This window comes from Sorex araneus, chromosome 2 (assembly GCF_027595985.1).
Source record: "Sorex araneus isolate mSorAra2 chromosome 2, mSorAra2.pri, whole genome shotgun sequence".
Taxonomy (NCBI): domain Eukaryota; kingdom Metazoa; phylum Chordata; class Mammalia; order Eulipotyphla; family Soricidae; genus Sorex; species Sorex araneus.
The window spans coordinates 225,221,995-225,249,100 of record NC_073303.1 but is presented as its reverse complement, the minus strand read 5'-3'; the positions used below and the strand labels follow the sequence as shown (position 1 = coordinate 225,249,100).

At 57.1% G+C, this 27,106-nt stretch overlaps 2 protein-coding genes and 1 pseudogene across 2 annotated transcripts; 1 reads left to right on the top strand and 2 right to left on the bottom strand.

The window, feature by feature from the left end:
• Positions 1–4,304: 4,304 nt before the first annotated feature.
• Positions 4,305–9,030, bottom strand: LOC129402138 (keratin, type II cuticular Hb1). Its single transcript, XM_055127328.1, has 9 exons — positions 8,659–9,030; positions 7,615–7,823; positions 6,980–7,040; positions 6,571–6,666; positions 6,232–6,396; positions 5,893–6,018; positions 5,428–5,648; positions 5,040–5,071; positions 4,305–4,618 (listed from the first exon to the last, which is right to left on the bottom strand). Exons 1-9 carry the CDS (start codon positions 9,028–9,030, stop codon positions 4,446–4,448), a joined length of 1,455 nt encoding a protein of 484 aa, XP_054983303.1. The 3' UTR covers positions 4,305–4,445.
• A 10,489-nt stretch (positions 9,031–19,519) lies between these two features.
• LOC101542640 (keratin, type II cuticular Hb6) lies at positions 19,520–25,829 on the top strand. Its single transcript, XM_004601494.2, has 9 exons — positions 19,520–19,885; positions 20,723–20,931; positions 21,508–21,568; positions 21,875–21,970; positions 22,146–22,310; positions 22,520–22,645; positions 22,883–23,103; positions 25,452–25,483; positions 25,625–25,829. Exons 1-9 carry the CDS (start codon positions 19,520–19,522, stop codon positions 25,804–25,806), a joined length of 1,458 nt encoding a protein of 485 aa, XP_004601551.1. The 3' UTR covers positions 25,807–25,829.
• Positions 24,531–24,642, bottom strand: LOC129403086 (small Cajal body-specific RNA 11; annotated as a pseudogene).
• Positions 25,830–27,106: the final 1,277 nt, after the last annotated feature.

Sequence of the window (27,106 nt, the reverse complement as noted above, 5' to 3'; positions counted from 1 at the left end):
CGGTGCAGGAGGACACGGTGTGGGCCAGCCCTGCCCTCTTGCGCCTAACCAAGGGGAGCACTTTACTCACACCCTAGATCTACTCCGAACAATGTATGTTACCCGTGAACACACAGAGCCCCAGATGTGTGTGTGTGGGGCGGGGGTGGGAAGGGTGGTTGATTTGCTGATGGTCGTATAGCAAGGCATTCTGTCATCTTCATCCTGTGTCAGGGGTACTGGGTGTTGGGCTCATGCCGTCTAGCTTCTCAGCCTGGGCTTGTCTGACCTCGAGGCGGGTGGCTGGAGAGAGAAGGGCGCAGCTGGAGGGAGGGTAAGGCCTGCAGAGGCCGGCGAGAGGAGAGGAGGGCAGCAGTGGGTAGCGGCATGCGGCCCATCAGGACTGGGGCGCGGGTGTTTTCTGAGGCGGGGTAAGAGATGCGGACCTCGAGGCATGGGGGGGAGGGGACAGGCGAGGGGGAAAACGGGGAGGGGAGCGTGCCGGACACCCTAGCGGGACCCCAAGAGCAGGCCCTGGAAAGATTTTTTTCCTCCCTTATCCCGGAGGCAAGACAGTGCGGGGGTGGGGTTGGGGGGCTGCGGAATAGCGGGGCTCGCGCCTGGGGCGGAGTGTGTCTGGGAGTGTGTGTGCGCCGGGGGGTTGGGGGGGGATCGATGACTCGGCTGGTGGGCAAGGCCACCTCAGCGAGGGGCAGTGCAGAGGGACGGCGGAAAGCCGATGTCATGGATGGGCTCGGAAAGGGCACGCGAGGGGCCGGGACCGTTCCGGTGGCTTAGGCGGAAAAAATGGGCCCGAGCCAGGGTGCCATTTCACACCCCGCAGGGGAGGCGGGGGCCACCGGGAAGTTCGGCCTTTTTCACAAGAATGACTGACGAAGAGGAAGGAGCTGCTTGGGACACCAGCAGCCTACCAGCAACCTGCACACAGCATCTACCCCACTTCTCTGAGCACAAAATGGAGAGACGCACCCAAACGCGCGGCGCGGCTGGCGGGGGGATCGAGGGCGGGGAAGTACCGGTCTCCGCCCACATCGGACACTTAAAGAGAGTGCAGCCACGTGGGCTTTCCCATTTCTCCGCGCCCGCACCCCCAGAATGACTGACGAAGAGGAAGGAGCTGCTTGGGACACCAGCAGCCCACCAGCAACCTGCAGTATGTGACTTGAGAGTTTCCGCCAGGTCCCCCGTGCGGAAATCTCTCTCTCTCTCCTTCAACTTTTTCCCTGGATGTTAGACAGAAACCCAAAACGCGCAGCAGCGGCCGCGCGACCTAATGTCATCTTAGTATCAGCAATATGTAATGGTTCCTTCTTAATGGGTCGGACTTTTGTGGGTGATCCTAACAAGAATAGTAAGTATTTTGTTGAAATATTGAAGGCAATCAAAATGGTAGCCATCTCTCTAGACTGAACTAAGCTATATGCCCACGCCGGCTGAGAAGAAATATCCTTCTTTCTCGGGAAGAAACGTGGTGTGGTGTCAAACATAGTGTGATGTCCATTAAGCAAACAGACCTGGTGGCATGGGAATGGGAAATAAGGGGAAAAATTAGGTACATGGACCAGCGGGACGCTGGTGGTATCTCGAGCCGGAGCCGATATCAGCGCAAGACCTTTGGTTCCAGAAACTGCTTGCAGACACTCTACTAGACTATCAACTAAGCCAGAGCCCCACGCTGGCTGATGACGGGAAATAATCATCCTCTTCGGTTTTTTTCCCTTTGTCAGACAGCATGGCGATTACTAAACAGGCGTGAACTCGGTGGCGCGGGGCAAGGGGGAAAAAGAAAAGTTATGTAACAAACAGCAGGACTTAATATCTCTATATTCTTAGCAATGGAGAACTATCAAATGCCTCATTGGCAATAGGACTGTCTTTTTCTTTTTGGGGGGAAACCCCAGCAACGGTAGTGAGTTGTGTGTTGAAACATGGAATGTAATCGAGATAAGCGTAAATGAAGTGAAACTTATCACGTACAAGGGTGGGGACTAGGGAGGTGGGAGGGGGCGGCAGATATACTGGGGGGGGTTGGTGATGGAAGATGGGCACTGGTGAAGGGAAGGGTGTTTGAATATTGTATAACTGACATAATCCTGAGATCTTTGTAACCCTCCACTTGGTGATTCAATAAAAAAAAAAATTAAAAAAAAAAAAGAGATGCGGACCTCAGCAGGGTGGCTTTGGTGGCACGGGGTGTGGCAGGCAGAGGTCTGCTACCCGGAACTCCTCCTGGGCTTCTGCCTGCGAAGAACCCCAGGGACAGGGCAGGCTGCGGGGGCCCTGGGGGTAGCTGGGACCGTTCCTAGCCCTGAGGACATCTTTCAGAGAGCTCCTCTGCCCTCCATCCTCACGCGTTCTCAGTCAGACGGGGCCTGGCCAGGCAGCGTTAGCTTTCTAGACCTGGGTTTGGAGGTTCAGGAGCAGGGTTTCATGGATGCAGACTGAAATCAGGGACTCACCTCGGCCCAAGCTGAGGCTGAGGGATCGTCTCCCCACACCCATGCACCCAGAGAGCCTCATCAATGTCAGGGGTGAGGGTGAGGTCTGGCTCCACATCAAGAAACTCGAAGCTTCTCCTTTTTTTTTTTTTTTGGCTTTTTGGGTCACACCCGGTGGTGCACAGGGGTTACTCCTGGCTCATGCACTCAAGAATTACTCCTGGCGGTGCTCAGGGGACCCTATGGGATGCTGGGAATCGAACCTGGGTCGGCTGTGTGCAAGGCAAATGCCCTACCCGAAGTGCTATCGCTCCAGACCCTCGAAGCTTCTTGAAGGAGTGGTGCTCTCTCTCCACTAGAAAACTCTGATCCCAGAGGACCAGAGCAATGGTACAGTGGGAAGGGCATTTGCCTTGCACGCAGCTGACCCGGGTTCGATTCCTAGCATCCCAAATGGTCCTCCAAGCACCGCCAGGAGTAATTCCTGAGTGTAGAGGCAGGAGTAGCCCCTGAGCATCACTGGGTGTGATCCAAAAAGCAAACAAAACAAAACAACAAACCAAGAAAAGGAATTCTGATCCCAGATCTAAGTACTAAGAAGCTGGCCATGACCCAGATGCCTGGCGGGACTCTACTTTATAGTCTGCAAAAGGAAACTACCAACGACAAACTCAGAACATTCGAGGAGGCATTGTTTTGAGGCACTAAGCAGTTTACTTATATCAAATTCCTAATCCTTCCCTCTGCCGTCCGCAGCAGATGATGATGATTCTCTTGATTTGGGGGCCATATCTGGCAGAATCCAGGGCTTATTCCTGGCTCGGTGCTTAGGGGTCACTCCTGGATGGTGCTGGGGTCATCTCCTAGGCTGGCCACATGCAAGGCAAGTGCCCTACCTGCTGTACTATTGCTCTGGCCTCACGCAGCAATTTTTGTTGTTGTTGTATTTCGTTTTTTAGCATTTTACCCTAGACGTGGACGCCGAGGCCCCTCGGGGGTAGGTACGTGGCCCGAGGCCCTCCCATGATGAAGAAACAATGGCGAGACTTGGACCAAGCAAGCTGGTTCCAGAGCATGTACCTCATCCCCACACCACATCACCTCTTGGCTATGAGCTGCTATTTTGTCTTTTATGAAACAGCCACCACAGGATTCTACATTCCAAAAGGCCTTCATTAAAAAATAAAAATAGCCATATCAAAGAGTTTTTGCAAGTTTCAATCATGTTTTTGTATTCCCCTTAAGGAATCCTGCTGACTCACTCGGGCCTCAGGGAGGGAGGCTGCCCTAAGCTCTGAGCCATCCATCAACCTGCTCATTGGTCATCGATTTACAGAGACACAGACAGGGTTGCTGTGGGGAGGCCCCGTGGCTGGGTGAAATGCACCCCTGGACCCTCAGAGAGCTTACTCTCAGGACCCCCTCCCCCACCCCTCCCCCGACGCATGGTAGAGCCCCTTGCTGGTGGCTGCACTCAGCCCTGGCTCCTTCATCTGCACCAAGAGGCCTTAAGTGTGGCTGCGGTCACCCAGGCAGGTGCCCGGCACAACCCCGGGTCAAACGAAGACTTCCAGGAGCCCAGCAAGAGAGGATGGAGCCAGAGACCCCCTGCCCAGTTTGTCTCCAAGCCATGTGACTTGGGAACCCTTCCAAACCTGGGCCCCTGGGGAGGGTAACAGAAGACAGACCAGCTCAGAATTGGCGACATTGATTTATTGAACACACAAGTCAAGACAGAGAGGGACAGAGCAGAGGGGGAAGGAGAGAGAACGGGGGGCCCTAGCCGAGGGGGGGACCCTGGTCTGGGACACACGGACCTGGAGTCCCCCGCCTGTGTGCGCCAAGGGGATGCCCTCCTGGGGTAGCCTGAGGAGAGCCAGAAGGGGCCGTCCCATGGGGGAGAGAGAAGCCAGGGCTGGGCGAATCTTACAAAGTGCTAGGGAAGTGGGTGGTGATGCCCCAGAGGGACCCTCTTTGTGGAGGGTGGGGTCGGGCAGTGCAGGGTCCCTAACATTTGCGGCAGCCGCTGGAGCAGGAGCCGCCTCCGCAGGGCGCGCACATGCCAGTGCTCACCGCCAGGTTCCCGCTGCAGGGGGCGCAGCAGGCACTGCCCGTCACGGGCCGGGAGCCCGACATGCAGATGTCCCCGCAGACGACCCCGCCTCGGGAGCTGCTCACACCTGCGGGCACAAGGGCAGAGTCAGAATCCACAGCTCGGGGGAACCAACCTCCCCTGGGCGAAGGCAGGACCTGTTAGAACTTTTTTTTTTCTTTTTGCCACACCCAGCAGTACTGGGATCAATCCTAGCGGTGTTGGGGAACCATATGGGGTGCTGGGAATTGAACCCGGGTCCACCTTATGCAAGGCAAGTGTTCCCTTTGTGGAGGAACATCTTGGTTTGACAAAGCTAGGTCAGGCCTCCACCCTCCGCCCCTGTACTGTTTTCCTATTGTCTGACTCCAAATCCCTCCTGCTGTGATGCCAAAACCCTCTTTTAAAGGAGTCTCAGTGAAAAATACGCTTTTTGCAAGTTCATTCATGCTAGGGGGGGAGGGTAGGGGCAGGGGTGGGGGAGGTGCTCTCCCAGGCCGGGTACTTACAGACATTCACAGAGCCAACACCTTCACACAACCTGTGGGGGAGAAACAGGCAGGTGAGAATCCTCAGGAGGGCAACAGAGAGCTACACAAAAAAGCTTAACCAAGGAGTCAGGAAAGAGAGCAGGGCTTAGAGGAGAAGTCCTCCAAGCACACAAGTATTTCTGGTTAAGACACACACACACACGCACACACAGACACACACACACACACACACACACACACACACCAATACACCCCCACACTCCCCCCCCCAAAAAAAACCCCAAAAAACCTAAACCCAACACCAGGACATTCAAGGCCCACATATCATGTTCAGCTCAAGGGTAAAACGTCATGAAAGGCGTGGGTGGGAGATGTGGAACACGGGAAACACAGGGTCAGGCCCCACCTCTGCTCCTCGCCCTCCAGCAGGCGCCGGTAGGTGGCGATCTCGATGTCCAGGCCCAGCTTGGAGTTCATCACCTCCTGGTACTCCTTCACCAGGCACGCCATGTCCTGCTTGGCCTTCTGCAGGGCCTCCTCCAGGCCGGCCAGCTTGCACTTGGCGTCGCACAGGGCCGCCTCGCCCTGCTGCTCAGACTGGGACACGGCGGCCTCCAGCTTGGAGTTCTGGGGGGAAGAAGGGAGAAGGGGTCAAGGGGGCTGTGGACCCTCTGTCTGTTTCCCAGTGTGTCCAGTCCCTCCACCCGCTGGAAGCCCAGAAGCAGCCTGAGCCCCTCCATGGGCCTCCCTCGGTGCCCCTCAGGGCCCACCCTGCTACCAGGCGAGCAGGGAGGGACATCCAGACAAGGACACACAGCCCAGGGGGCCTGGCTGGCCGCGGTCACTCTGGCCCAGGTCGACAGGACCCTACCTGGCACTTGGCGTTCTCCACCTCGGCCGTGAGCCTCTGGATCATGCGGTTCAGCTCGTTGATCTCCTCCTTGGTGCGGCGCAGGGTCTCCCCGTGCCTGATGACGGTGGCCTTCATCTCCTCACACTGGGGCAGAGGGACAGAGAGACCTGAGACTCAGGACGGGGGGTGCCACCCATTGGGACCCCCAGGTGAGAGTGCAGGTTGTGCAGTGCCCAGCTTGAGCAACAGTACATGGCAGCCCTGCCCGTCCCTGGGGGTCAGTGTCCCGGGCAGGAGCAGCCGGTGCCCGTCTGTGCTTCAGGTGGCCTGTGTGGGAGCAGGGCCGGTGCCTCTCACCTTGCTGCGGTACCAGCTCTCGGCCTCGGCCCGGCTGCGGCTGGCAATGTCGTCGTACTGGGCCTTGATCTCGGCGATGATGCAGTCCATGTTCAGGTCCCGGCTGTTGTCCATCTTGACCACGACCGAGGTGTCTGAGATGTGGGCATTGAGCACGCGGATCTCCTGCAGGGCGCAGTGGAGGGTCAGGGGGCTGCTTGTTGCCGCACCCTCCCCACCACTGCTGAGGTCTCCCGCCCCGCCCCTTCTGACAGCCTCCAGGCTACGAGGCTACTCCTGTCCACCCGCATGAGGACACGGGTCTGCCGGGTGCTGCCCACTGTCCTGGCCGGGCCTCACCTCCTCGTACAGGCGCCGCAGGAAGTCGATCTCCTGGGTCAGCGCCTCCGCATTGGCCTCCAGGTCCGACTTGCGCAGGTAGGCACAGTCCACGTCCTGAAAGTGGGGTCTCCTTGAGCGCAGCTGGCCCCGACCGTCCCCCGGGTCCTCGCCCCTCACTCATTCCGGGGTCAGGGCGGCTCCTCTCTGGGCCCACTGAGACTCCAGCCCTGCTCCCATGCAAGGCAAGGCACCCCCATGTCCACCCCGAGGTGGCCGGGCCACACTGCGCACAGCCTGAAGCAATGCTCACCCCCACCTTGCACGGGGCCCATCCGAGCCCACCCAGGCCACCGTCCCCAACCGAGTCTCCCCACAGGTGCTGTCCCTCTCAGTCCCCGTCAGGGCCCGGCCCCGGCCAGGGTCTCACCTTCTTCAGGGCCACAAACTCGTTCTCAGCTGTCGCTCTCAAGCAGACTTCCTCCTCGTACCTGGGCCAGAGCAGGGCCAGAGGTCATGCCAGCAGCCGCCCGGCACCCACCCATGCCAGCCAAGGGGCTTGTGGCCCCTCCTGCCCAGCCAGGGCCCCACAGCCCCTGGGCCTTCCAGATGTCTTGGGATTGTCAGACCCTGTCCAGGATGGCTGGGGGTGATGGGGCCCCTGGGCCTCAGTGCCCGGTGCCAAGCCTCTCTGAGTCTCCCCAGCACCCAGCACTCCCAGGACAGACAGCATCCCCTTGTGGTCCAGCAGCCCCGGGCCCCTGCCTGTGTCCGCCAGGCTCAGAGTAGGGGAGGGGGGACCCAGAGACTGTGGCTCACACACTGGAGGCCGGGGGCACACAGAGCCAGAACCATCCCCCGAGGGAGCAGAGCCCCCACGGGGTCACAGGCCGGGCAGGGAAGCAGCAGCTGTGCCCACAGTGCTCAGGAGCTGCCGGCCCCAGGGCCCGAGGAGGGAGCCCGAGGCACAGCCAGGGGTCCCCGGGGTCTGGGCCCTCCTCCTGGGCCTGATCCTGCCACACAGGCCCCTGAGCCCGCCCAGCCCCAGCCCCGCCCCACACTCACTTCTTCTTGTAGCCCTCCAGCACCTCCTGCACGTGGTTGAGCTCGGAGGCCAGCCTCCCGCTGTCGGCCTCCACGCACTCGGCCTCCCGCCGCAGCGTCTCGATGTAGCCCGAGAACAGCGGCTCCAGGTTGCTCTCGCAGCACTTGCGGCTCTGGTAGAACTGCCACTTGGTCTCCAGCAGCTTGTTCTGCTGCTCCAGGAAGCGCACCTGGGGGGAGCAGGCGGGGCTCAGAGGGCCACTCGGGGTCTGCGCCCTGCTGGGGGGCCGTGGGGGAGCGAGGGCGACTCTAAGGACACTCCTGGGCCAGGCCTGGAGCTCTGCAGGCCTCAGGCCAGGGGCTCCGCTCAGCAGGATGCACACGCGGGTCAGGCCGGGGAACGCAGAACCTGCCCGGCCTCCCGCCGCCCTGTCCTGGGGTGGGCGCGAGGGGACAGTCCACTCTCTGGCCTCAAACACCGTGTCGGGGACAGTGCTGGCTGCTTTGCACAACTGCTAGGCCGGGGCCGGGCCCTGGGCAGACTGGCCAGTGTCTGCTCAGCTGGGTCAGCGTCCGGACTGTAGGTGGCGTCTGGCCTGGGGGACGGAGGACTCGGCCCCTCACAGGCAAAAGTCCCCATTTGTGAGCACACTCGGGGTGTCTGGGGACACCTCATCGAGATGAAGTCACGGGCTCTGGGGGCAGGGCTCAGCCGCTGGCCCCTGTCCTCCACTGAGGCCAGTGCACACCCCTGTCCCCCCTCCAGACAGGGGACCCTTCCTCAGCCTGAGCTGTGCAGGGCGGGAGGGTTTCTGAAGCAGCTGCCACTTTCCTCCCGTTTCCCCAAATGCAGGGTCTGTCTCCCATCTGCAGTGCGGCCCTTCCCGCCAGGCTCTGTCCCTCTGCACTCTCCGCGGGTCTGGACAGCCCTGCCCGCCTCTGTGTTGTCTGCCTCTCGCACTGGACTGATAGCTCCTGGAAGGCGAGGTCTTCCTGCCTCTCCCCTCACAGCTCAGCCTGAGGGTTTATGTGGAGTTCAGGAAGGGTTTGATCAGGGCCACCCACCTTGTCGATGAAGGCAGCGAACCTGCTGTTGAGGCTCTTGATCTGCTCCTTCTCCTCCTGCTTCACGCACTGGGCGTTGGGGTCGATCTCCAGGTTGAGGGGCGTGAGGAGGCTCTCATTGACAGACACGGTGGTGATGCAGGGCGGGCTGGGCCCGCACACCCCCCCAGAGCGGTACCCGAAGCTGCTTCCACAGGAGCCGGCGCGGAAGCCCCCGCAGACGCTGCGGCTGCCGAAGCCCCCGGTGATGCCCCGGTAGCAGGAGATGCCGCGGTAGGGGGCGGCCGTGATGCAGCAGCGGCCGGGCCGGGGCCCGCAGGCCGAGGCGCAGCTGAAGGCACGGCTCCCGCAAAATCCTGATCCGCAGGTCATGTTGCTTCTGGAGAGTGGAGTGGTGGGGTGCAGAGAAGAGTTCTGGAGTCTGGGTGCAAACTCCTTTGTGCTCCTGGAGGCTCCTCAGGCCTATTTATGCTGAACCGAAAAGGGGCTTGGCCATGCAGATGGAGTTGGGGCAATTTGTGCTTTATGGGCTTGGGCTGGTGGCCGGGTCCAACGCCTCTCTAGAATGTGCTTTAATGCTGGAGTGGCCCGCACCCTGCCCTGTGTATAGGATGCCAACCCCATGGGCTGGAGGGGCATTTAGCATGTTTCATCTTCAAAGTGCCTCGCCAGCAGGTGCGTGCACTCCTCTGAGGCTGCGGGGAGAGAAGGGCAGGGCAGGGCGGGGAGGCAGGAATGAGGCCAGGTGAGCAGAGCCGGCAAGCCACGTGCCGGTGGGTAAGGAAGGATGGGTGCCCCCGTGCGGGGGGACGGGGGGGGGAAGGAACCCAGAAAAGGTCTTTACAAAGAACATCTAGAAGGTTCCATTCCATTGGCATCTGACTTCTCTCACATACATCTGGATACTCCTGTTTCAGGTGGCCCCGAGACTTATTTCCAGTATAGCATTGTTGATAAAATACTGGCTCCCAATTTTGTATCTTAAAACTGATCACCTCTGGGGCTGGAGTGATAGTATAGCATTGTGATAGCGATAGGGTAGTGATCACTATAGTAATAGTATCGGGTGTAGAGCGTTCGCCTTGCATGCAGCAAGAGGAAACTGAAGAGCATGAGATTTCCATACCAGGGTAGCAGCCGAAGCTGAGTAAATATTTGTGTTTTATGATTTTTCAAACTTTATGAGGAGAGTGTTACACATATACAAAAGTAGAAAGAAGAGTTTAAGCCAGAGTTCCTCAAAGCTGGGTTCCCCAGTGGGTCCCAGGATTACCCAAGGGGGTCAGAGGTGAACGTCCCATAAATCAGGGGACGCAGCCCCAGAAAGGGCCCACACCAGGACAGGGGCCCACAGGAAGGTAAGAGGGCTAGGAAGGGGCCACAGTGGGGAAAGGCTGAGAAACAGTAGTTTAAGCAGTGTTTATTGCAAATGTTTTTGCAAGGGATGTAGATTCAACCTACCCGTTAACACGGATATATTTGCATTGACACATGCACAGCTCTTTTATAGCTATAGGGTTATGGCATGTTACCCTGAAATACTTCTGTTTCTTAAGACTAGGAATTACCATTTTCATATGCAAGAAAACTAGCAATAATTCCCCAAATCATTTAGTATCCCCTCTGATTTTGTTAGGTTTTGTTTTGGGGTCACACCCAGTGATGCTCAGGGGTTACTCCTAGTTCTACACTCTTGGAAGTGCTCAGGGGACCATCTGTGGTGTTGTGGGATTGAACACAGGTTGGCCGCATGTAAGGCAAGTGCCCTGCTCACTGTACTATTGCTCTGGCCCCTAGTATCCATTTATGGTTCAATTTTTCAATAGCTAAAACATTGTCTTGTTGGGCCATTCACTGTGCCACCCATTTGCACACGCGGCTGGGCGGCCGGGCTGCTTTATAGGGTGCATGAATCCCACCATCACAGGGCCCATTCCCACCATCACAGAGGTTCCATGTCACAAAGCTGGTCCAGAGACACTAATAGCTTTTTTTTTCCATTTGTTTGTCTGTTTGTTTGGTTTTGAGGCCACAGGTGGCAGTGCTCAGAACTTACCCCTGACTCTGCACTCAGGAATCATTCCTGGCAGGCTCAGAGGACCATGTGGAATGCCAGGGATTGAGCCTGCGTTGGCTGCTTGCAAGGCGAATGCCCTATCTGCTGTACTTATCGCTCTGGCCCCAGACACAATTAGGTTTAAGATTGAAAATCTTAATCAGGGGCTGGAGCAATAGAACAGTGGGTAGTGTGTTTGCCTTGCACGCAGCCGACCTGGGTTCAATTCCCAGCATCCCATAAGGTCTTCTGAGCACAACCAGGAGTGATTCCTGAGTGCAGAGCCAGGAGGAACTCCTGAGCATCACCGGATGTGACCCAAAAAGCCAAAAAAAAAAAAAAAAGAAAATCTTAATCAGTATTTATAAACAATGCTCTACAATTCTTGATGCGCCTCTGTAGGAAGCCCTAAATGACAGGTTCTACTATTACTGGGGGCAGGGAACCAGCAGATTACTCGAGGACAGTTTCTTCTTTACAACGCCACTAGGACGCACAGATTCTACCCCAGGGAGGGGCTATTTTCTTTTTATGGCCACCTGCTGTCTGATCATTGTTATGCACCATAAATAATCACCAATTCTCACACTGACCCTGTCAAGTATGTCCTATGACCAGAGACAAGGAAATGGAGGCTCAGGGAGGTGAAATAACTTGGCCAGACTCTCCCACCTGGTGGGCACTCGTGCCCCGACTGGGGGGCCACAGTGGGAAGCTTGTCACCACCAGCAATGACAACTTCTTTTTTTTTTTTTCTTTTTGGGTCATACCTGGAGATGCTCAGGGGTTACTCCTGGCTCTACACTCAGGAATTACCCCTGGCCGTGCTTGCTCAGGGGACCATATGGGATGCTGGGAATCGAACCCAGGTCTGCCACGTGCAAGTCAAATGCCCTACCCGCTGTGCTATCGCTCCAGCCTCCCAGCAATGACAGCTTCTACCTTTATGAATCTCTGCCAAATTGAAGAGGGCAGAGGCAGCTGGTGAGAGGGGCTAGGAGTGGGGAGGAGACAATCTAAGGAAGACGGAGAGAGTCAGAGAGGGTTGGGGGGTTGGGAGCAAGGGAGGTGGCAGAGGGTACATGGAGGTTGGGAAGGATCCTGCATCCTAGAACTGAAGGAAGGGGATGAAAACTTCAGCGAGTCCCGTCCACCTGATTAGCTGGAGAAGCTGTGCTCACCCCAGCAGTCCCCGGGCGGGCAGGAGGCAGAGAACAACGATAAGAACAATGATGGCGAAGGGCAGAGAGGCCTGATGGGCATGGTACCACTGCTGGGAGGCAGGAGGGATGGACGGCAGGGGTGGGGAGAGCAGGGCCGGGCATGTCCGTGCAGAAGGTCAAGGATCATCAGGCTTGGAGACAGGAGACAGAGGCTCACACACTGTGCCAGGCTTCAGTGGGGTGTGGCTCCTGCTGTCACTTTATGTGTTTGGGGAGCTGGGCCAGCATTTCCGAGGCCCTTCATCCCCTCACCCGCAGATCTGGGCACTGCCCACAGTTGAGCAGGGCAGCTCCCTGCCAGCCGGGTGGCCAGGTGTCTGCAGAGAAGCAGCGTGAGTCAAGGTGCAGCTCGCCCAAATGCCCCTGTCCCCGGGATAACTCCCTGTAAAAATATCCTGCGTAGTCATGAGCCGATGACTCGTGGCCAGCCCTGGCTAAGCAGTTTTAAAGAAGCACCTAAAACAAGACCCGCAGTGTCAAAGGGGACAGCGCTTCCTTCAGCTGCAGGCACTATTTGTTGCTGCTGACGTTGGAAGACCTCAGAACTGATTCAGCCTGTAGGTTTTTCTGCGAGTGCAAAAGCGTGGGGTGGGGCAGCGGAGGGTTGCCCCGCTGTGGCCAAGGCGGGGGGAGGGTGGGCTTTATGGAAGTTAAAGTGGTGTGTACTGTGAGACCTGCCGCTCTCTGGGGATGTGTGGGGACACACGTGCAGCCTTGGGGAGGAACTGGGGTGCCCCCGTAGTTCTTCCTGGAGCTTCCCGTGGGCTTCACTCTGCCGCACCCCTTTCCAACATGCATCTCGGGTTTTGTCACTCCCTTGGTTTTCTTTCTTGGGGCCCAGTGATTCTAAGCTCTCCAGGCCATCAGTTTGGCATGACAGCCCAAGGAGTAACGCTGGCTGGGGGCGTGCAATGTCAGGGACCCCGAGGCTATCCTGCTGGCACTGGAGCCCCCCAGGGCCAAGCCTGGCACACTTAGGGCACATTGCGATGCCAAGAATAGAATCTGGGCTGGGTGCATGCTTAGCATGTGCCCCCACCACTGGACCATCTCTCATCTCCTCCCATAGTTTTATTTTTTTTTGTGGGGGGTGGGAGTTGGACCACCTGGGGGTACTCAGGGCTTACTCCTGGCTCTGTGCTCAGGGATCATTCCTGGAAGGACTCTGGGGACCATATGTGGTGCTGGGAATGGAAGCTGGGTCACCTACCTTTAAGGAAAGGAAAGTGCCTTATCAGCTGCAGGATCTCTCAGACCTCGGTTTATTGATCCTTTCTTGGTCTTCCTTCCTTCCTTCCTTCCTTCCTTCCTTCCTTCCTTCCTTCCTTCCTTCCTTCCTCCCTTCCCTCCCTCCCTCCCTCCCTCCCTCCCTCCCTCCCTTCCTTCCTTCCTTCCTTCCTTCCTTCCTTCCTTCCTTCCTTCCTTCCTTCCTTCCTTCCTTCCTTCCTTCCTTCCTTCCTTCCTTCCTCTCCTTCCTCTTTCTTTCCTTCCTTCCTTTCTTTCTTCTTTCTTTTCTTTCTTTCTTTCTTTCTTCTTCTTTCTTTTCTTTCTTTCTTTCTTTCTTTCTTTCTTTCTTTCTTTCTTTCTTTCTTTCTCTTTCTTTCTTTCTTTCTTTCTTTCTTTCTTTCTTCCCTCCTTCTTTTTATTTTGGGCCATGTCCTGAAATGCTCAGAAGTTACTCCTGGTTCTGTGCTCAGGAATTACTCTTGGCGGTGCTCAGAGGACCATATGGGATGCCGGGGATTGAAACCAGGTGTTCCCACCCACTGCATTATCTCTTTGTCCCTTTTGGTTTTCTTTCTGTGTGGCTTTACCAGCATGCTCAGAGAACCCACACTCCCAGTGATCCTCTGCCAGCAAGTGGGAGGTTCTGTACTAGGACCCAGGATATTAGGCCTGGTGATGCTATTGTTAGAAACCTCCAGGGCGGGCTGTGTCCCTGGGGACAGAATTGCTTTGCATGTGCACCTAAATCCCCTTGTTATCATCCTGGGCCCTTCATTGATTTTCCAGACAATTTTAGATCCAATATATGCATCTATTAAACTACATAGTGTTCCGACTTGTGGTTTCTGAACATCATACGTCAGCAGATGATGGCTTCCTTCTGAACAACGTTCAGCATCATTTGCTGGATAAAGCTCATTCGTCTACACTAGAGGTCTCATGATGGTTTTGAGTCTTCTTTAGGAGCAGCGCCACCACAATGTTTCTTCCCACGATTTCTAGTCTATCTGTGCAAGCTTTTTTTTTTTTTTTTTAACTTTTGGGCCACACCAGGCTGTGTCCTGGGCTTACTCCTAGCTTTGTACTCAGAGATAACTCCTGTTAGTGCTCTGGGGACCATATGGGATGCCAGAGATTGAACCCGAGTCTACTGCATGCAAAACAAACACCCTACCTGCCATACTATTACTTGGCCCTGAGTGTACGACAGTTTGTCTAGAGCGCCTGGTTGTGTTAAAGATCACACAAGCAGTATATACTCAGTACTGCCAACTGTTTGATGAACCTTGTTCCAAACTTCAAAGATATCATCATCTCTGGATGCTCACCTTTCTCCACATCATATGGTACACTGATGGCACCCTGTGCTTCCACATGTTTAAATCTACAGTCACCTTTGCAGGCATGTGTGATTATTCTAGCTTTGCGAGCAGGGCACCGAGGCCTAGGAAGTTAGGAGACCTGCTTTGGTTGTTTAGGTGGTGCCAGGGCTGGCGTCCAACCTGGTGTACCTGATACCCTCAGAAGGGACCAGCATGTCTTCTTGACATGGCCACTGAGCCATGATGCCTTCACATCCCACACAGGTAAGGCATCTAGCACGCAACACCCACTGGTCTTTGCCCAGTGCTCTCCACATGCTCCTTCCAGTGTTCTAGAACAAGACCACACAGGAGCACTCTCCCGATTAGTGAGCTCAAGAGAAGCCCTGTGTTCAGATCATAAACAAAGAGACACCCGCCCCCTCCCCCTACACACTGATTGGTACAGATGTTCGGTTCCTGAATCTGTTCCAAGGGCTTGGCACACAGTAGGTGCTCAATAAATATTTGTGGAGTGAGTGAAATGAGTGCCAGCTGCATTTTTAGTGCTGAGTCAAGGAGCCACCAAAGCTTGGTGGTTAATTGCACAAAGCTTCCAGGTGGGAGGGGGGCGGGGGCAGAGTGACGCTCTGCAGAGGGTGGGCATTCCTGAGTGGGTGGGGGGAGATGGCCCTAACTCCTGGGGGGGGGTCTAAAGGAGAGATCAAGTGAGAAAATGTGAAAATGTGTCCTTGGCTAAAGTGAAGGCCTTGGCTTGAGTTATGATGGGAGCCTTGGGGAAAGCCAGTGAATGGGGTAAGAACCTGAGCCCGGCACTCTATAAGGTCCCCTTAGCATGGCCCAGAGCAATTCCTGAGGGCAGAGCCAGGAGTAAGCCTGCTAGGTGTGTGGGTGTGGCCCCCAAATAAACAAAAGACAAAGAAAAGAAAAGAATGGGCAGGAGACACATTTCCATGGAGAAGATGCTTGGTCTAAGATGATTAGTCTCCAGGGCCACTGCGAAGGACAAGGAGGGACAGAGAGATGGGAGGCGTGGAAGACGGGGTCGGGGCGCGGGGTGATGGGTGATGGAGGACCAGTGGAGGGGGAGAAGTCTTAGAGGAAATGGTCGGGTGAGAGAACAGAGGGAGAATCATCCGTCAGGAGGGCGGGGGAGGGGCGGCCCTGAGCTGGACTCCCCTGACAAGGCGACATGTCGGTTCCCACGCTGGCCTAGGACGGGAGAGGAGCAGGGCTCCTGAGTGAGGCGCCCCCTTCCAGCCTCTCCACGCCTGTGTGACCCCCTGTCCCCGGGTGAGTTACCGCGGTCGTCAGTCGGTGTCGGGCAGTTGTGACTCTGAGCAGAGCCTCTCCTATGCTCCGCCAAACACCTCCCCGGGGGCCGTTTCTCAGGCGCAGCTGCCTGGTGTCACATGAACACTCACTCCCTGACGGCGCAGTTTCCCTCTTGGTGACAGAAGGCACAAGAGCTTTATTTGAAAAAAAGGTTCAGGGGCTGGAGCGATAGCACAGCGGGTAGGGCATTTGCCTTGCACTCGGCTAACCCGGGTTCGATTCCCAGCATCCCATATGGTCCCCTGAGCACTGCCAGGGGTAATTCTTGAGTGCAGAGCCAGGAGTAACCCCTGTGCATCGCTGGGTGTGACCCAAAAAGCCAAAAATAAAATAAAATAAAATAAAATAAAATAAATAAAAGGTTCAGCGCTTCCACACCTGCCAGCAGAGTGTACGTGCTCTTCCCAGTACATGGAAACATGTTTCCATACTTCCAGGTCCTGGAGAGAGGCGGCAGGCATCAGCCCTGGCTCATGGAGCAGAATCCTAGCAGCGACATGGGTCCTGTGTCCCTGCGTGCTGCCTCCCCGATTTCTACGCTCGTGTCCCCATCTCCTCTTCTGCCAGGGCTGGCATAGGGGGGGTCACAGTGGCAGAGCTCAGGGGTCCACTGGATGATGTCCAATACCGTCGGGGGACTGAGTTAGAGGCTTTGCACCTGAATTGACACCGGGTCACATCACTGGGTCCTGGAGTTCTTTTCTGGCTGAGACGTAGTAGCCAGGACAGATGTTCTCCCACCCCTTGGCCTCACTCCACACAGGATGTATTTCCCGAGCACTGACGGTGTGCCCCGGGCAGCACCGTCCACGAAGGGGTTAAGTTACTTCCTGCTCGCATCCTGCAGGGAAGCACTAAGATAGGTGCTAGTGGGATTTGAGCGAGATGGTAGAGGAGCAGGAATTGGCCCGTCCCATGAACCCTGGAACGTCAGGGCAGCTGGAACTGCCGCCCCACGGCCACCTCAGCTCTGTTCTAACACCACCACAACAGCGACAACAACTACCAATATGATTATACACACTCAGAATGTGTCAGGCTTTCCTAAGTGGTTTACATGGATTAACTCTTTTAATCCTTACAACAACTTTATGAGGTGGGGGGCTATTATCATCCCCATTCTACAAATCATAAAATGAGGCACAGAGGTTCAGTCATTGCCTGAGGTTATGCAGCTAGAAAGTGGCAGAGGTGGATTAAAAAACTCGACAGTTTGGAATCTGGGCCTGCATTTTTGGGGGACGGGGTGGGGGAGGGGATACTCTCAGGCAGTGCTCAGGGCCTGGAGGTCACTCCTGGCGATAATTAGCCACCAGAGCCTGCTGGTTCAGTGCTAGGGCTGAGGACATGGAGTTCCTTGGGGGTCTCCAGGGACACCCAGGTGTCGGGGTCAGCATGGGGGCTGGAGTTTAATCTCTGGTCCTTGAGCGTTCGCCCAAAGTGCTAAGCCAGCTCCTGGCTTCTGGGTTTGTACGTAACCTTTGCTAATGTTGCTGTTTGTTTCAGAGTCACACCTGGCAGTGCTCAGGGGACCGTGCAGTGCCTGGGATGGGACCTGGAGTGCAGCATGCAGAGGATGCACACATCCTTTTGCGCTTCTCTCTGGCCCACGGGTCTGTATTAACAGATCCCATGATTTAAAGATATTTGGTTGCAATCATGTTAGGAAAAAATTTTGCTGAGGATGTAAGTACACATATACACACAGGAATTTTTTTAAAAGCCAGCAGTGCTCAGCCAGCTTACTCCTGACTTTGCATTCATGGATCACTCCTGACAAGGCTCAGGGGACCACATGGGGTGCCTGACAGGCATTAAACCCAGGCCGGTCATGTGCAAGGCAAGTGTCCTATCCACTATACTGTCTCTCCATCCCAAACCACAGTTGAAATAAAGGTGTTATAAAACATTATTCTTATATGTATGACGCTCTTGGGTGTTTATTTATTTATTTTTTTTGCTTTTTGGGTCACACCTGGCAATGCACAGGGGTTACTCCTGGCTCTGCACTCAGGAATTACTCCTGGCGGTGCTCAGGGGACCCTATGGGATGCTGGGAATTGAACCCGGGTCGGCTGCGTGCAAGGCAAACGGCTTATCCGCTGTGCTATCACTCCAGCCCCACGGTGTTTATTTTTTTTATTATTTAATTTGTTCTATGTAATCCAAAACAATTCTGTTCATTCAGATTGGAGCCCAACATGATCTCTGAGAGTAAGTTTGGAGCCTCCAGTTTCTTGATGCTTATAGAAACATGTTGTCTATACTCCGGAGTTTTCTAGGTTCATAAATACCCTCTAAGTCTCCAAGGCAGTGCTGGATGGGAAACACTCTGCTTCCCAGAGGAACAGGGCTTTCCCTCAGCTTCTACTGAGTCACCAGTGTCTGGGGTTCTATGCAGCCCTTTTGGGTTCAAGCTCCACATGAAAGATCCACACCACTCCGGTGCATTCTAACACTGTCCCAGGTTACTGAGAAAACTTCTGCAGAGGGGAAGGGTGTTGCCTGTGAGTAAGCAGTTTTCAGGATGCTGATGGTGCAGGCAGAGATACTTTCTTTGTAGTACTCCGTATAGATTGATTCTCTGATAAAAACAAATAATAGATCTTCCCAGAAGCGAGATGAGGGCTTCTTCTTCTTTTTTTTTGGTCACACCCAGGGACGCACAGGGGTTACTCCTGGCTCATGCACTCAGAAATTAGTCCTGGCGGTGCTTGGGGAACCTATGAGATGCTGGGAATTAAATCTGACTCCGGCTGCATGCAAGGCAAACACCCTACCCACTGTGCTATCTCTCCAGCCCCCGTGCTGAGGGCTTCTTGGACCCAGAGGAAACATGGAAGCTTAAGGTAAAGCGTGAACAAACCATTCATGCTCAACCATTGTTGGGTGTGGGGCATTCCTGGGGTCGCTGGGCCAATGTTGTGCTCCTAGGGGCCCATGGAACCCTCCAAGGGCTCCTCGTCTCAGTGGAGGCTGATCAACAAGGTCAAAAAATTGATCTAGGACTGATCTTTGTGCAAGTGGGGTAGGTCAGTGAGTGAGCAAGCAGGTGTGTGTGAGATTTGTGAGAGGAGACGGATGGACAGAAACAGGGGCACAGACAGAAATATGTGTCCAGGTGAAGGACTCGGCCCCAGGTGTTGGTTTTTCAGGGGTCTCCGAGTGAGGCTGTGGAGAGTGGGTCTTTGGAGGTACAAAAGCTGGCTCTGAGTGTGAGAGAAGCAAGTGCTCCGACCCACAAACCCCACTCCGCATTACAAGCCTACACTCGTAGAAACTCTAGGGCCGGCCCATCAGCACCGTGGACAGCGCCACTGACCTCACCCTGGGCCTCAGGGGGTATAGCCATGCCCTTTGGGCATCACACACTCATTTTCCAATCCCTCAGTTTGGCCAACTGTACTGGGGCGTTTGGGGCAGGTGAGCTGGCCCTTTGAAGCCCAAAATTGTGCAGTTTAGGGTAAAAGGCCATAAACATCTGCCACGTTGGCTCCCAATTAGGGACATTAGGGAGGAGCATCAGAGGCTAAGCAACCCAAGCCAATTAGGGAGCCTAATTGCTTCCAGCCCCATGGGTGCATCAGGCTTCTCGGATATATAAAAGGCCCAATCCACCCGGACGTAAACATTTAGTTCTCTCGGTCCTGCACTAGGACATCCAGCTCCTCAGAGCCCTCTGTGCCCAAAGAAACACCATGACTTGTGGATCATACTGTGGCAGCTCCTTCAGCTGCGCCTCGGCCTGTGGGCCCCGGCCCGGCCGCTGCTGCATCACGGCCGCCCCCTACCGCGGCATCTCCTGCTACCGGGGCATCACCGGGGGCTTCGGCAGCCGCAGCGTCTGCGGGGGCTTCCGCGCCGGCTCCTGTGGAAGCAGCTTCGGGTACCGCTCTGGGGGGGTGTGTGGGCCCAGCCCGCCCTGCATCACCACCGTGTCTGTCAATGAGAGCCTCCTCACGCCCCTCAACCTGGAGATCGACCCCAACGCCCAGTGCGTGAAGCAGGAGGAGAAGGAGCAGATTAAGAGTCTTAATAATAGGTTCGCTGCCTTCATTGACAAGGTGGGTGGCCCTGATCAAACCCTACCTGAACTCCACATAAACCCTCAGGCTGAGCTGTGAGGGGAGAGGCAGGAAGACCTCGCCTTCCAGGAGCTCTCAGTCCAGTGCGAGAGGCAGACAACACAGAGGCGGGCAGGGCTGTCCAGACCCTCGGAGAGTGCAGAGGGACAGAGCCTGGCGGGAAGGGCCGCACTGCAGACGGGAGACAGACCCTGCATTTGGGGAAACGGGAGGAAAGTGGCAGCTGCTTCAGAAACCCTCCCGCCCTGCACAGCTCAGGCTGAGGAAGGGTCCCCTGCCTGGAGGGGGGACAGGGGTGTGCACTGGCCTCAGTGGAGGACAGGGGTCAGGGGCTGAGCCCTGCCCCCAGAGCCCGTGGCTTCATCTCGCTGAGGTGTCCCCAGACACCCCGAGTGTGCTCACAAATGGGGACTTTTGCCTGTGAGGGGCCGAGTCCTCCGTCCCCCCAGGCCAGACGCCACCTACAGTCCGGACGCTGACCCAGCTGAGCAGACACTGGCCGGTCTGCCCAGGGCCCGGCCCCGGCCTAGCAGTTGTGCAAAGCAGCCAGCACCGTCCCCGACACGGTGTTTGAGGCCAGAGAGTGGACTGTCCCCTCGCGCCCACCCCAGGACAGGGCGGCGGGAGGCCGGGCAGGTTCTGCCTTCCCTGGCCTGACCCGCGTGTGCATCCTGCTGAGCGGAGCCCCTGGCCTGAGGCCTGCAGAGCTCAGGGCCCGGGAGTGTCCTTAGAGTCGCCCTCGCTCCCCCACGGCCCCCCAGCAGGGCGCAGACCCACAGTAGCCCTCTGAGCCCCGCCTGCTCCCCCTCCCCCTAGGTGCGCTTCCTGGAGCAGCAGAACAAGCTGCTGGAGACCAAGTGGCAGTTCTACCAGAGCCGCAAGTGCTGCGAGAGCAACCTGGAGCCGCTGTTCTCGGGCTACATCGAGACGCTGCGGCGGGAGGCCGAGTGCGTGGAGGCCGACAGCGGGAGGCTGGCCTCCGAGCTCAACCACGTGCAGGAGGTGCTGGAGGGCTACAAGAAGAAGTGAGTGTGGGGCGGGGCTGGGGCTGGGGCGGGCTCAGGGGCCTGCGTGGCAGGATCAGGCCCAGGAGGAGGGCCCAGATCCCCGGGACCCCTGGCTGTGCCTCGGGCTCCCTACTCGGACCCTGGGGCCAGCAGCTCCTGAGCACTGTGGGCACAGCTGCTGCTTCCCTGCCAGGCCTGTGACCCCGTGGGAGCTCTGCTCCCTCGGGGGATGGTCCTGCCTCTGTGTGCCCCCGGCCTCCAGTGTGTGAGCCACAGTCTCTGGGTTCCCCCTCCCCCACACCTGAGCCTGGCAGACACAGGCAGGGGCCCGGGGCTGCTGGACCACAAGGGGATGCTGTCCGTCCTGGGAGTGCTGGGTGCTGGGGAGACTCAGAGAGGCTTGGCACCGGGCACTGAGGCCCAGGGGCCCCGTCACCCCCAGCCATCGTGGACAGGGTCTGACAATCCCAAGACATCTGGAAGGCCCAGGGGCTGCGGGGCCCTGGCTGGGAGGGAGGGGCCACAAGCCCCTTGGCTGGCATGGGTGGGAGCCGGGCGGCTGCTGGCATGACCTCTGGCCCTGCTCTGCCCCAGGTACGAGGAGGAAGTCTGCTTGAGAGCGACAGCTGAGAATGAGTTTGTGGCCCTGAAGAAGGTGAGACCCTGACTGGGGCCGGGCCCTGACAGGGACTGAGAGGGACAGCACTTGTGGGGAGACTCGGTCGGGGATGGTGGCCTTGGCGGGCTTGGATGGGCCCCATGCAAGGTGGGGGTGAGCATTGCTTCAGGCAGTGTGGCCTGGCCACCTCGGGGTGGACATGGCGGTGCCTTGCCTTGCGTGGGAGCAGGGCTGGAGTCTCAGTGGGGACAGAGAGGAGCCGCCCTGACCCCGGAATGAGCGAGGGGCGAGGACCCGGGGGACGGTCGGGGCCAGCTGCGCTCAAGGAGACCCCACTTTCAGGACGTGGACTGTGCCTACCTGCGCAAGTCGGACCTGGAGGCCAACGCGGAGGCGCTGACCCAGGAGATCGACTTCCTGCGCCGCCTGTACGAGGAGGTGAGGCCCGGCCAGGACAGTGGGCAGCACCCGGCGGGCCCGTGTCCTCATGCGGGTGGACAGGGAGTAGCCTTGTAGCCTGGAGGCTGTCAGAAGGGTTGGGGCTGGAGACCTCAGCAGTGGTGGGGAGGGTCCCGCAACAAGCAGCCCCCTGACCCTCCACTGCGCCCTGCAGGAGATCCGCGTGCTCAACGCCCACATCTCAGACACCTCGGTCGTGGTCAAGATGGACAACAGCCGGGACCTGAACATGGACTGCATCATCGCCGAGATCAAGGCCCAGTACGACGACATTGCCAGCCGCAGCCGGGCCGAGGCCGAGAGCTGGTACCGCAGCAAGGTGAGAGGCACCGGCCCTGCTCCCACTCAGGCCACCTGAAGCACAGACAGGCACCGGCTGCTCCTGCCCGGGACACTGACCCCCAGGGATGGGCAGGGCATGTACTGTTGCTCAAGCTGGGCACTGCACAGCCCGCACTCTCACCTGGGGGTCCCGATGGGCGGCACCCCCCGTCCTGAGTCTCAGGCCTCTCTGTCCCTCTGCCCCAGTGTGAGGAGATGAAGGCCACCGTCATCAGACACGGGGAGACCCTGCGCCGCACCAAGGAGGAGATCAACGAGCTGAACCGCATGATCCAGAGGCTCACGGCCGAGGTGGAGAACGCCAAGTGCCAGGTAGGGTCCTGTCGACCTGGGCCAGAGTGACCGCGGCCAGCCAGACCTCCTGGACTGTGTGTCCTTGTCTGGATGTCCCTCCCTGCTCGCCTGGTAGCAGGGTGGGCCTTGAGGGGCACCGAGGGAGGCCCATGGAGGGGCTCAGGCTGCTTCTGGGCTTCCAGCGGGCGGAGGGACTGGACACACTGGGAAACGAACAGAGGGTCCACAGCCCCCTTGACCCCTTCTCCCCCCCAGAACTCCAAGCTGGAGGCTGCCGTGTCCCAGTCTGAGCAGCAGGGCGAGGCGGCCCTGTGTGACGCCAAGTGCAAGCTGGCCGGCCTGGAGGAGGCCCTGCAGAAGGCCAAGCAGGATATGGCGTGCCTGGTGAAGGAGTACCAGGAGGTGATGAACTCCAAGCTGGGCCTGGACATCGAGATCGCCACCTACCGGCGCCTGCTGGAGGGCGAGGAGCAGAGGTGGGTTCTGTAGCCAGTGTCTCTCCCAGGCCGCTGGGTTCTCAGGTCCTCTCCCTCATTCTCCTGGCTTCACCTGATTCCCGTTTCCAAACCTCCCCATCCTGCAGCTGGACAGGTAATTTGAGTCAGTCCTTTGGGTGTGTTTATAGCTCTGGTCAGTCCCTCCTGCCCCCAGAGTATGGGGTGGGGGTAATATCCAATATGCTTCACAGTGGGGAAACCTGGCTCTCATTCCTGATCCTGAGATGCACCCTGAGTTGGGGGTTCAGGGGGGCATTCGAGACTCCTCTTCCTTCAGGACCCTCTGGCCTGTGGCCTCTGACTGTCACAGGACTCAGGCTGAGCCCACCAGAACCACTTTAGTAGTCTCGTAAACCCACACCATTCTCTTAGTTCATAGCCAGTCCCATGGTGGCATTGCACTGAAGCAGGCAGGACCGAGACAGACAGACAGCAGGACCGAGACAGACAGACAGCAGGACCAAGGATAGACAAACAGCAGCCACTTTCTCTGGGACATCGATGCAAAAGTCAGGTGGTTTGCTTGCTCTTTGCTCTTTGGCGGAAGTGACCATATCCCCCCAGAAGACACCAGAATACTCACTACAGGGACAAACCATATCAGAGTATTTCCCCCTTTCCTCCATGCCCACCCTGAGCCTTCCTCTGCACAGCGAGATCCCTGGCACTGGGTGCAGGCACCTGGCGGGTGAGAACAGCCAGCAAGATCCTGTGTAGAGGGGCCTTTGTGCACAGGCTCGGAGTTGGGAGTCCTGGTCTTGCTGCTGGGGCTGGGGGCAGATCCCTAATGCACTAGGCATGCAGATGTGCCTGGTGGAGAGCCAGGGTGTGGGTGGGGCTTCCTCCGTGAGAGCTTGAGGTGGATCATTCTAAGAGTGTGAGTGGACCTTAAAGGACTGCAGGAGGCAGCACGGAAACCTGTGAGCCGGCCCTCTGCCCTGGGGATGTGCTCGGAGACCACGGGGGCTCCCTGGGGAAGGGCACGATGATGGGGGGCTGCCCTGCTTGCGGCATCAAGCACATTCCCGCCACCCCTGCACCAGGCTCAGAGAGCGTCGCCTGTTTTCTCTTGAGGAGACAGTTCTCTCTGGTGCGGTGGGAGCCCCTAATTTCAACCTTGCCTCTCTCTCTGGGTCCCAGTTTCCCCCCTTTGTCAAAAGAGTACATTGGAGTAGAGAATCTCTAAGGCTATTCTTTATATAAATTTTTAATTTTTAAAGAATTTTAATTTTTTTTGGGGGGTTGGTCACACCAAGAAGTGCTCTGGGCTTACTCCTGGCTCTGCACTCAAGGGTCACTCTTGGTGGGCTTCAGAGGACCATACTGGGTGCCTGAGTTCAAACCCAGTCAGCTGTGTGCAAAGCAAGCACCTTATTGCTGTACTCGCTCTTCAGTCCGATTGAGAAAATGTTTAATTTGTCTTTAAGAGCCAGCCCTTAGCTCAGGACGGCCCTCCCAGAGGGAGAGGGAGATGCTGTGTGACCTCTGACCCCGCTGTAGCAGCATATGCCAGGACAAGCTCTGAGGCCATTCAAAATAGACCCTAAAAGCCCATTCACTCATCCAACTGCTGTCGATTGAGCCAGGCGCGCAGAATATATTAATAATATGATATTGATAGCAAGCTAAAAAGTTATTAATAGCACGATAACCATAGTACTGAGTCCAGTGAATAGAATAGTACACTCCTCTTCAGGATGCTCTGATGGGAGCATCAGAGATAAATTTTGGGGAAAAGACTTAAAGGGAAGCAACATATGATGAACTGATTGAATAATGAACAGGTTTCCTTTTTTCTTATCAATTCTATAACAAAATGACTTTGAATTGAGGACTTACCGTACTGTTTTAGACGGAGGGGCTTTGCAATGGGGAGAAAACTAGATACAAACATCTGTCTTCCTGAAGGCACATTCTTGTCACATGAATTCGAGCCACCTCAGACACCAGTGCTCTGTCCCACAAATGCATTCGCAGACAAGGGGAGAGAGCATTCCTGCCCCTCAAGCTCAGTGTGCCCTAGCTTTGAGCACTCTGGGGCAGCAGGCAGCTTCTGATTTCTTCCTCTCCGTGGAACTAGGGGATTTTCCTGCTACTGATTTATGAGCGGGGGAGGGGAATGGTAAATCTGAAAGTTCGCAGCAGAAACCTAGGTTGGGAGCCTGATGCCCTAGGGATTCTGCCCTAGGAAGCCCAGCTGCCTCCGGGCTACGCTAGGGTCCGGATCCTGCCCAGTGCTCCTTCCCCCTTGGCAAGTGCCCTGGAGGTAACCTTCCCAGCCACCTCTCCGGGCTCTGACCTCAGTCTCCCCTTTCCTCTCCCAACAGGTTGTGCGAGGGCGTTGGCTCCGTGAATGTCTGTAAGTAGCCCTTCCCTTCTCCAGCCCGGGTGGTCCCAGTGCCTCTGGGGAGGGGACAGTTTCGCGTCGCCCCCTAAGCTGCCAGGCGGTGGCAGTGCCTGACGCCTGTTCTCTCTCCCGCCCCCCTCCACCTCATCCCAGGCGTCAGCAGCTCCCGCGGTGGCGTCGTCTGTGGAGATCTCTGCGTCTCCGGTTCTGCCCCTGCTGTCACCACCAGCGTCTGCAGTGCCCCCTGCAGCGGCAACATGGTGGTGGGCACCTGTGCCCCCTGTGCCCCGTGCGGCGGGGCCAGCGCCTGCAGCGTGGGCTGTAAGAGGTGCTAGGAGGCGCGGCCCAGGCAAGAGTGCGGCCCCGCCCCCTCGGCGGCCAGGACCCGCCCCTAGTCCCGCCCCTCGGACAGGACACGCCCTCCTTCCCGCCCACCCGGGGAAGACCACGCCCCTCAGGCAGGACCACGCCCACCACGCCCGGACCACGCCCATCGCGCCGAAAGACCACGCCCACCTCCGCTCCTCCACCGAGCCAGTCAACAGATTTGGCGATGCTCTTTGCTCTCAAACGCTCCCTCTGTGCAACATCCGTCAGTCGCCCCTGGGCGGAGCTGGGGGCACCTGGGCATCTTTCTGGTAGTCTTTCCTAGTAGCCGATTTGCCGTGCTGCGGACTCCTTTCTGCTGCCTTTTGTTATTTTTGCTGGAGTCTTGGTCCCGCCTGGTCCTGCCCTGAATCTCCCTGCCCGCACTTCTTGGGAACCTGCGGATGGGGCGGGGACAGAGGGCAGCGTGTCTGTAACTCTGTGGGGGCATGACCCGGGGGAGGAGAGAGCCTCTCAGGCCACAGAAGCTTCTACAAAGCCAGTGACGCGAGCACCCGCCCCGCATGCATGCCTTTGTTTCACGCTGTGTCTCCAATAAAGTAATTGCAGCCAATCAAACCTGGTGCTGAGTCCTGAAAAGCGCCGGGGCATGGGGAGGGGGGAGGCAGGGGGCTTCTGGGGTGCTTCCTGCCGGAGGTTTTCTCAGAACCTCCCCACTCAAGTGAAAATGATGGCAGGCGCTGCTCGCTGAACTGTGGACACAGGGCTGAGTGGGTGGGGACTTCTCTGTGTCCTGGTTCCTCTCCACAGGGTTTCTCTGCTGGGTCTTCATGGACTCTCCTGGCTGGAGAATTCTTTGCCCTGGGTTGTTCAGCACAGTGTAGCTCTGTTAGGGGTCACTGGCCTCTACCCACAAGATGCAGTAGCACCCCACCTCCACCCCAACTGGAAGCAATGGAAGCTGTCTCCAGGCAAGCCAATGCCAAGCTCAGAGGCACTTCTGGAGAGGGGAAGTGTGGCAAGAACATGAGGGATAAAGGGCAAGAAGACCCTGGCAGCATGGGTGAGGCTCAAACTCACACCTGGAGGCGTCTTTCCCCGTTTCCCTCCTGTGAAACGAGTCTTTCTCCTTGGCATTAGAGAAGGGTGGAGGTAAACTATTTCCCAGGAGGGTGCTTGTGGCTCCTGGAGTGAGATGATGCGTCTAAGAGGGTGTTTGTTCACACACACCCAGGTCAGCCCCGTGTGGCTCTGTAATCATGGGCATGTTATTCGACTTCCTCGTCTGGAAGGTTGATGCTCCAGGCA

Coding starts and splice junctions, on each gene's coding strand:
- LOC129402138 (XM_055127328.1), bottom strand. CDS start 9,030: ATGACCTGCGGATCAGGATTTTGCGGGAGCCGTGCCTTCAGCTGCGCC. Junction 6,667..6,979: donor AGTTTGTGGCCCTGAAGAAG/GTGAGACCCTGG, acceptor CCCCACTTTCAG/GACGTGGACTGTGCCTACCT. Junction 6,397..6,570: donor TGCGGCGCCTGTACGAGGAG/GTGAGGCCCGGC, acceptor TGCGCCCTGCAG/GAGATCCGCGTGCTCAATGC.
- LOC101542640 (XM_004601494.2), top strand. CDS start 19,520: ATGACTTGTGGATCATACTGTGGCAGCTCCTTCAGCTGCGCCTCGGCC. Junction 23,104..25,451: donor CTGGAGGGCGAGGAGCAGAG/GTGGGTTCTGTA, acceptor CTCTCCCAACAG/GTTGTGCGAGGGCGTTGGCT. Junction 25,484..25,624: donor CGTTGGCTCCGTGAATGTCT/GTAAGTAGCCCT, acceptor ACCTCATCCCAG/GCGTCAGCAGCTCCCGCGGT.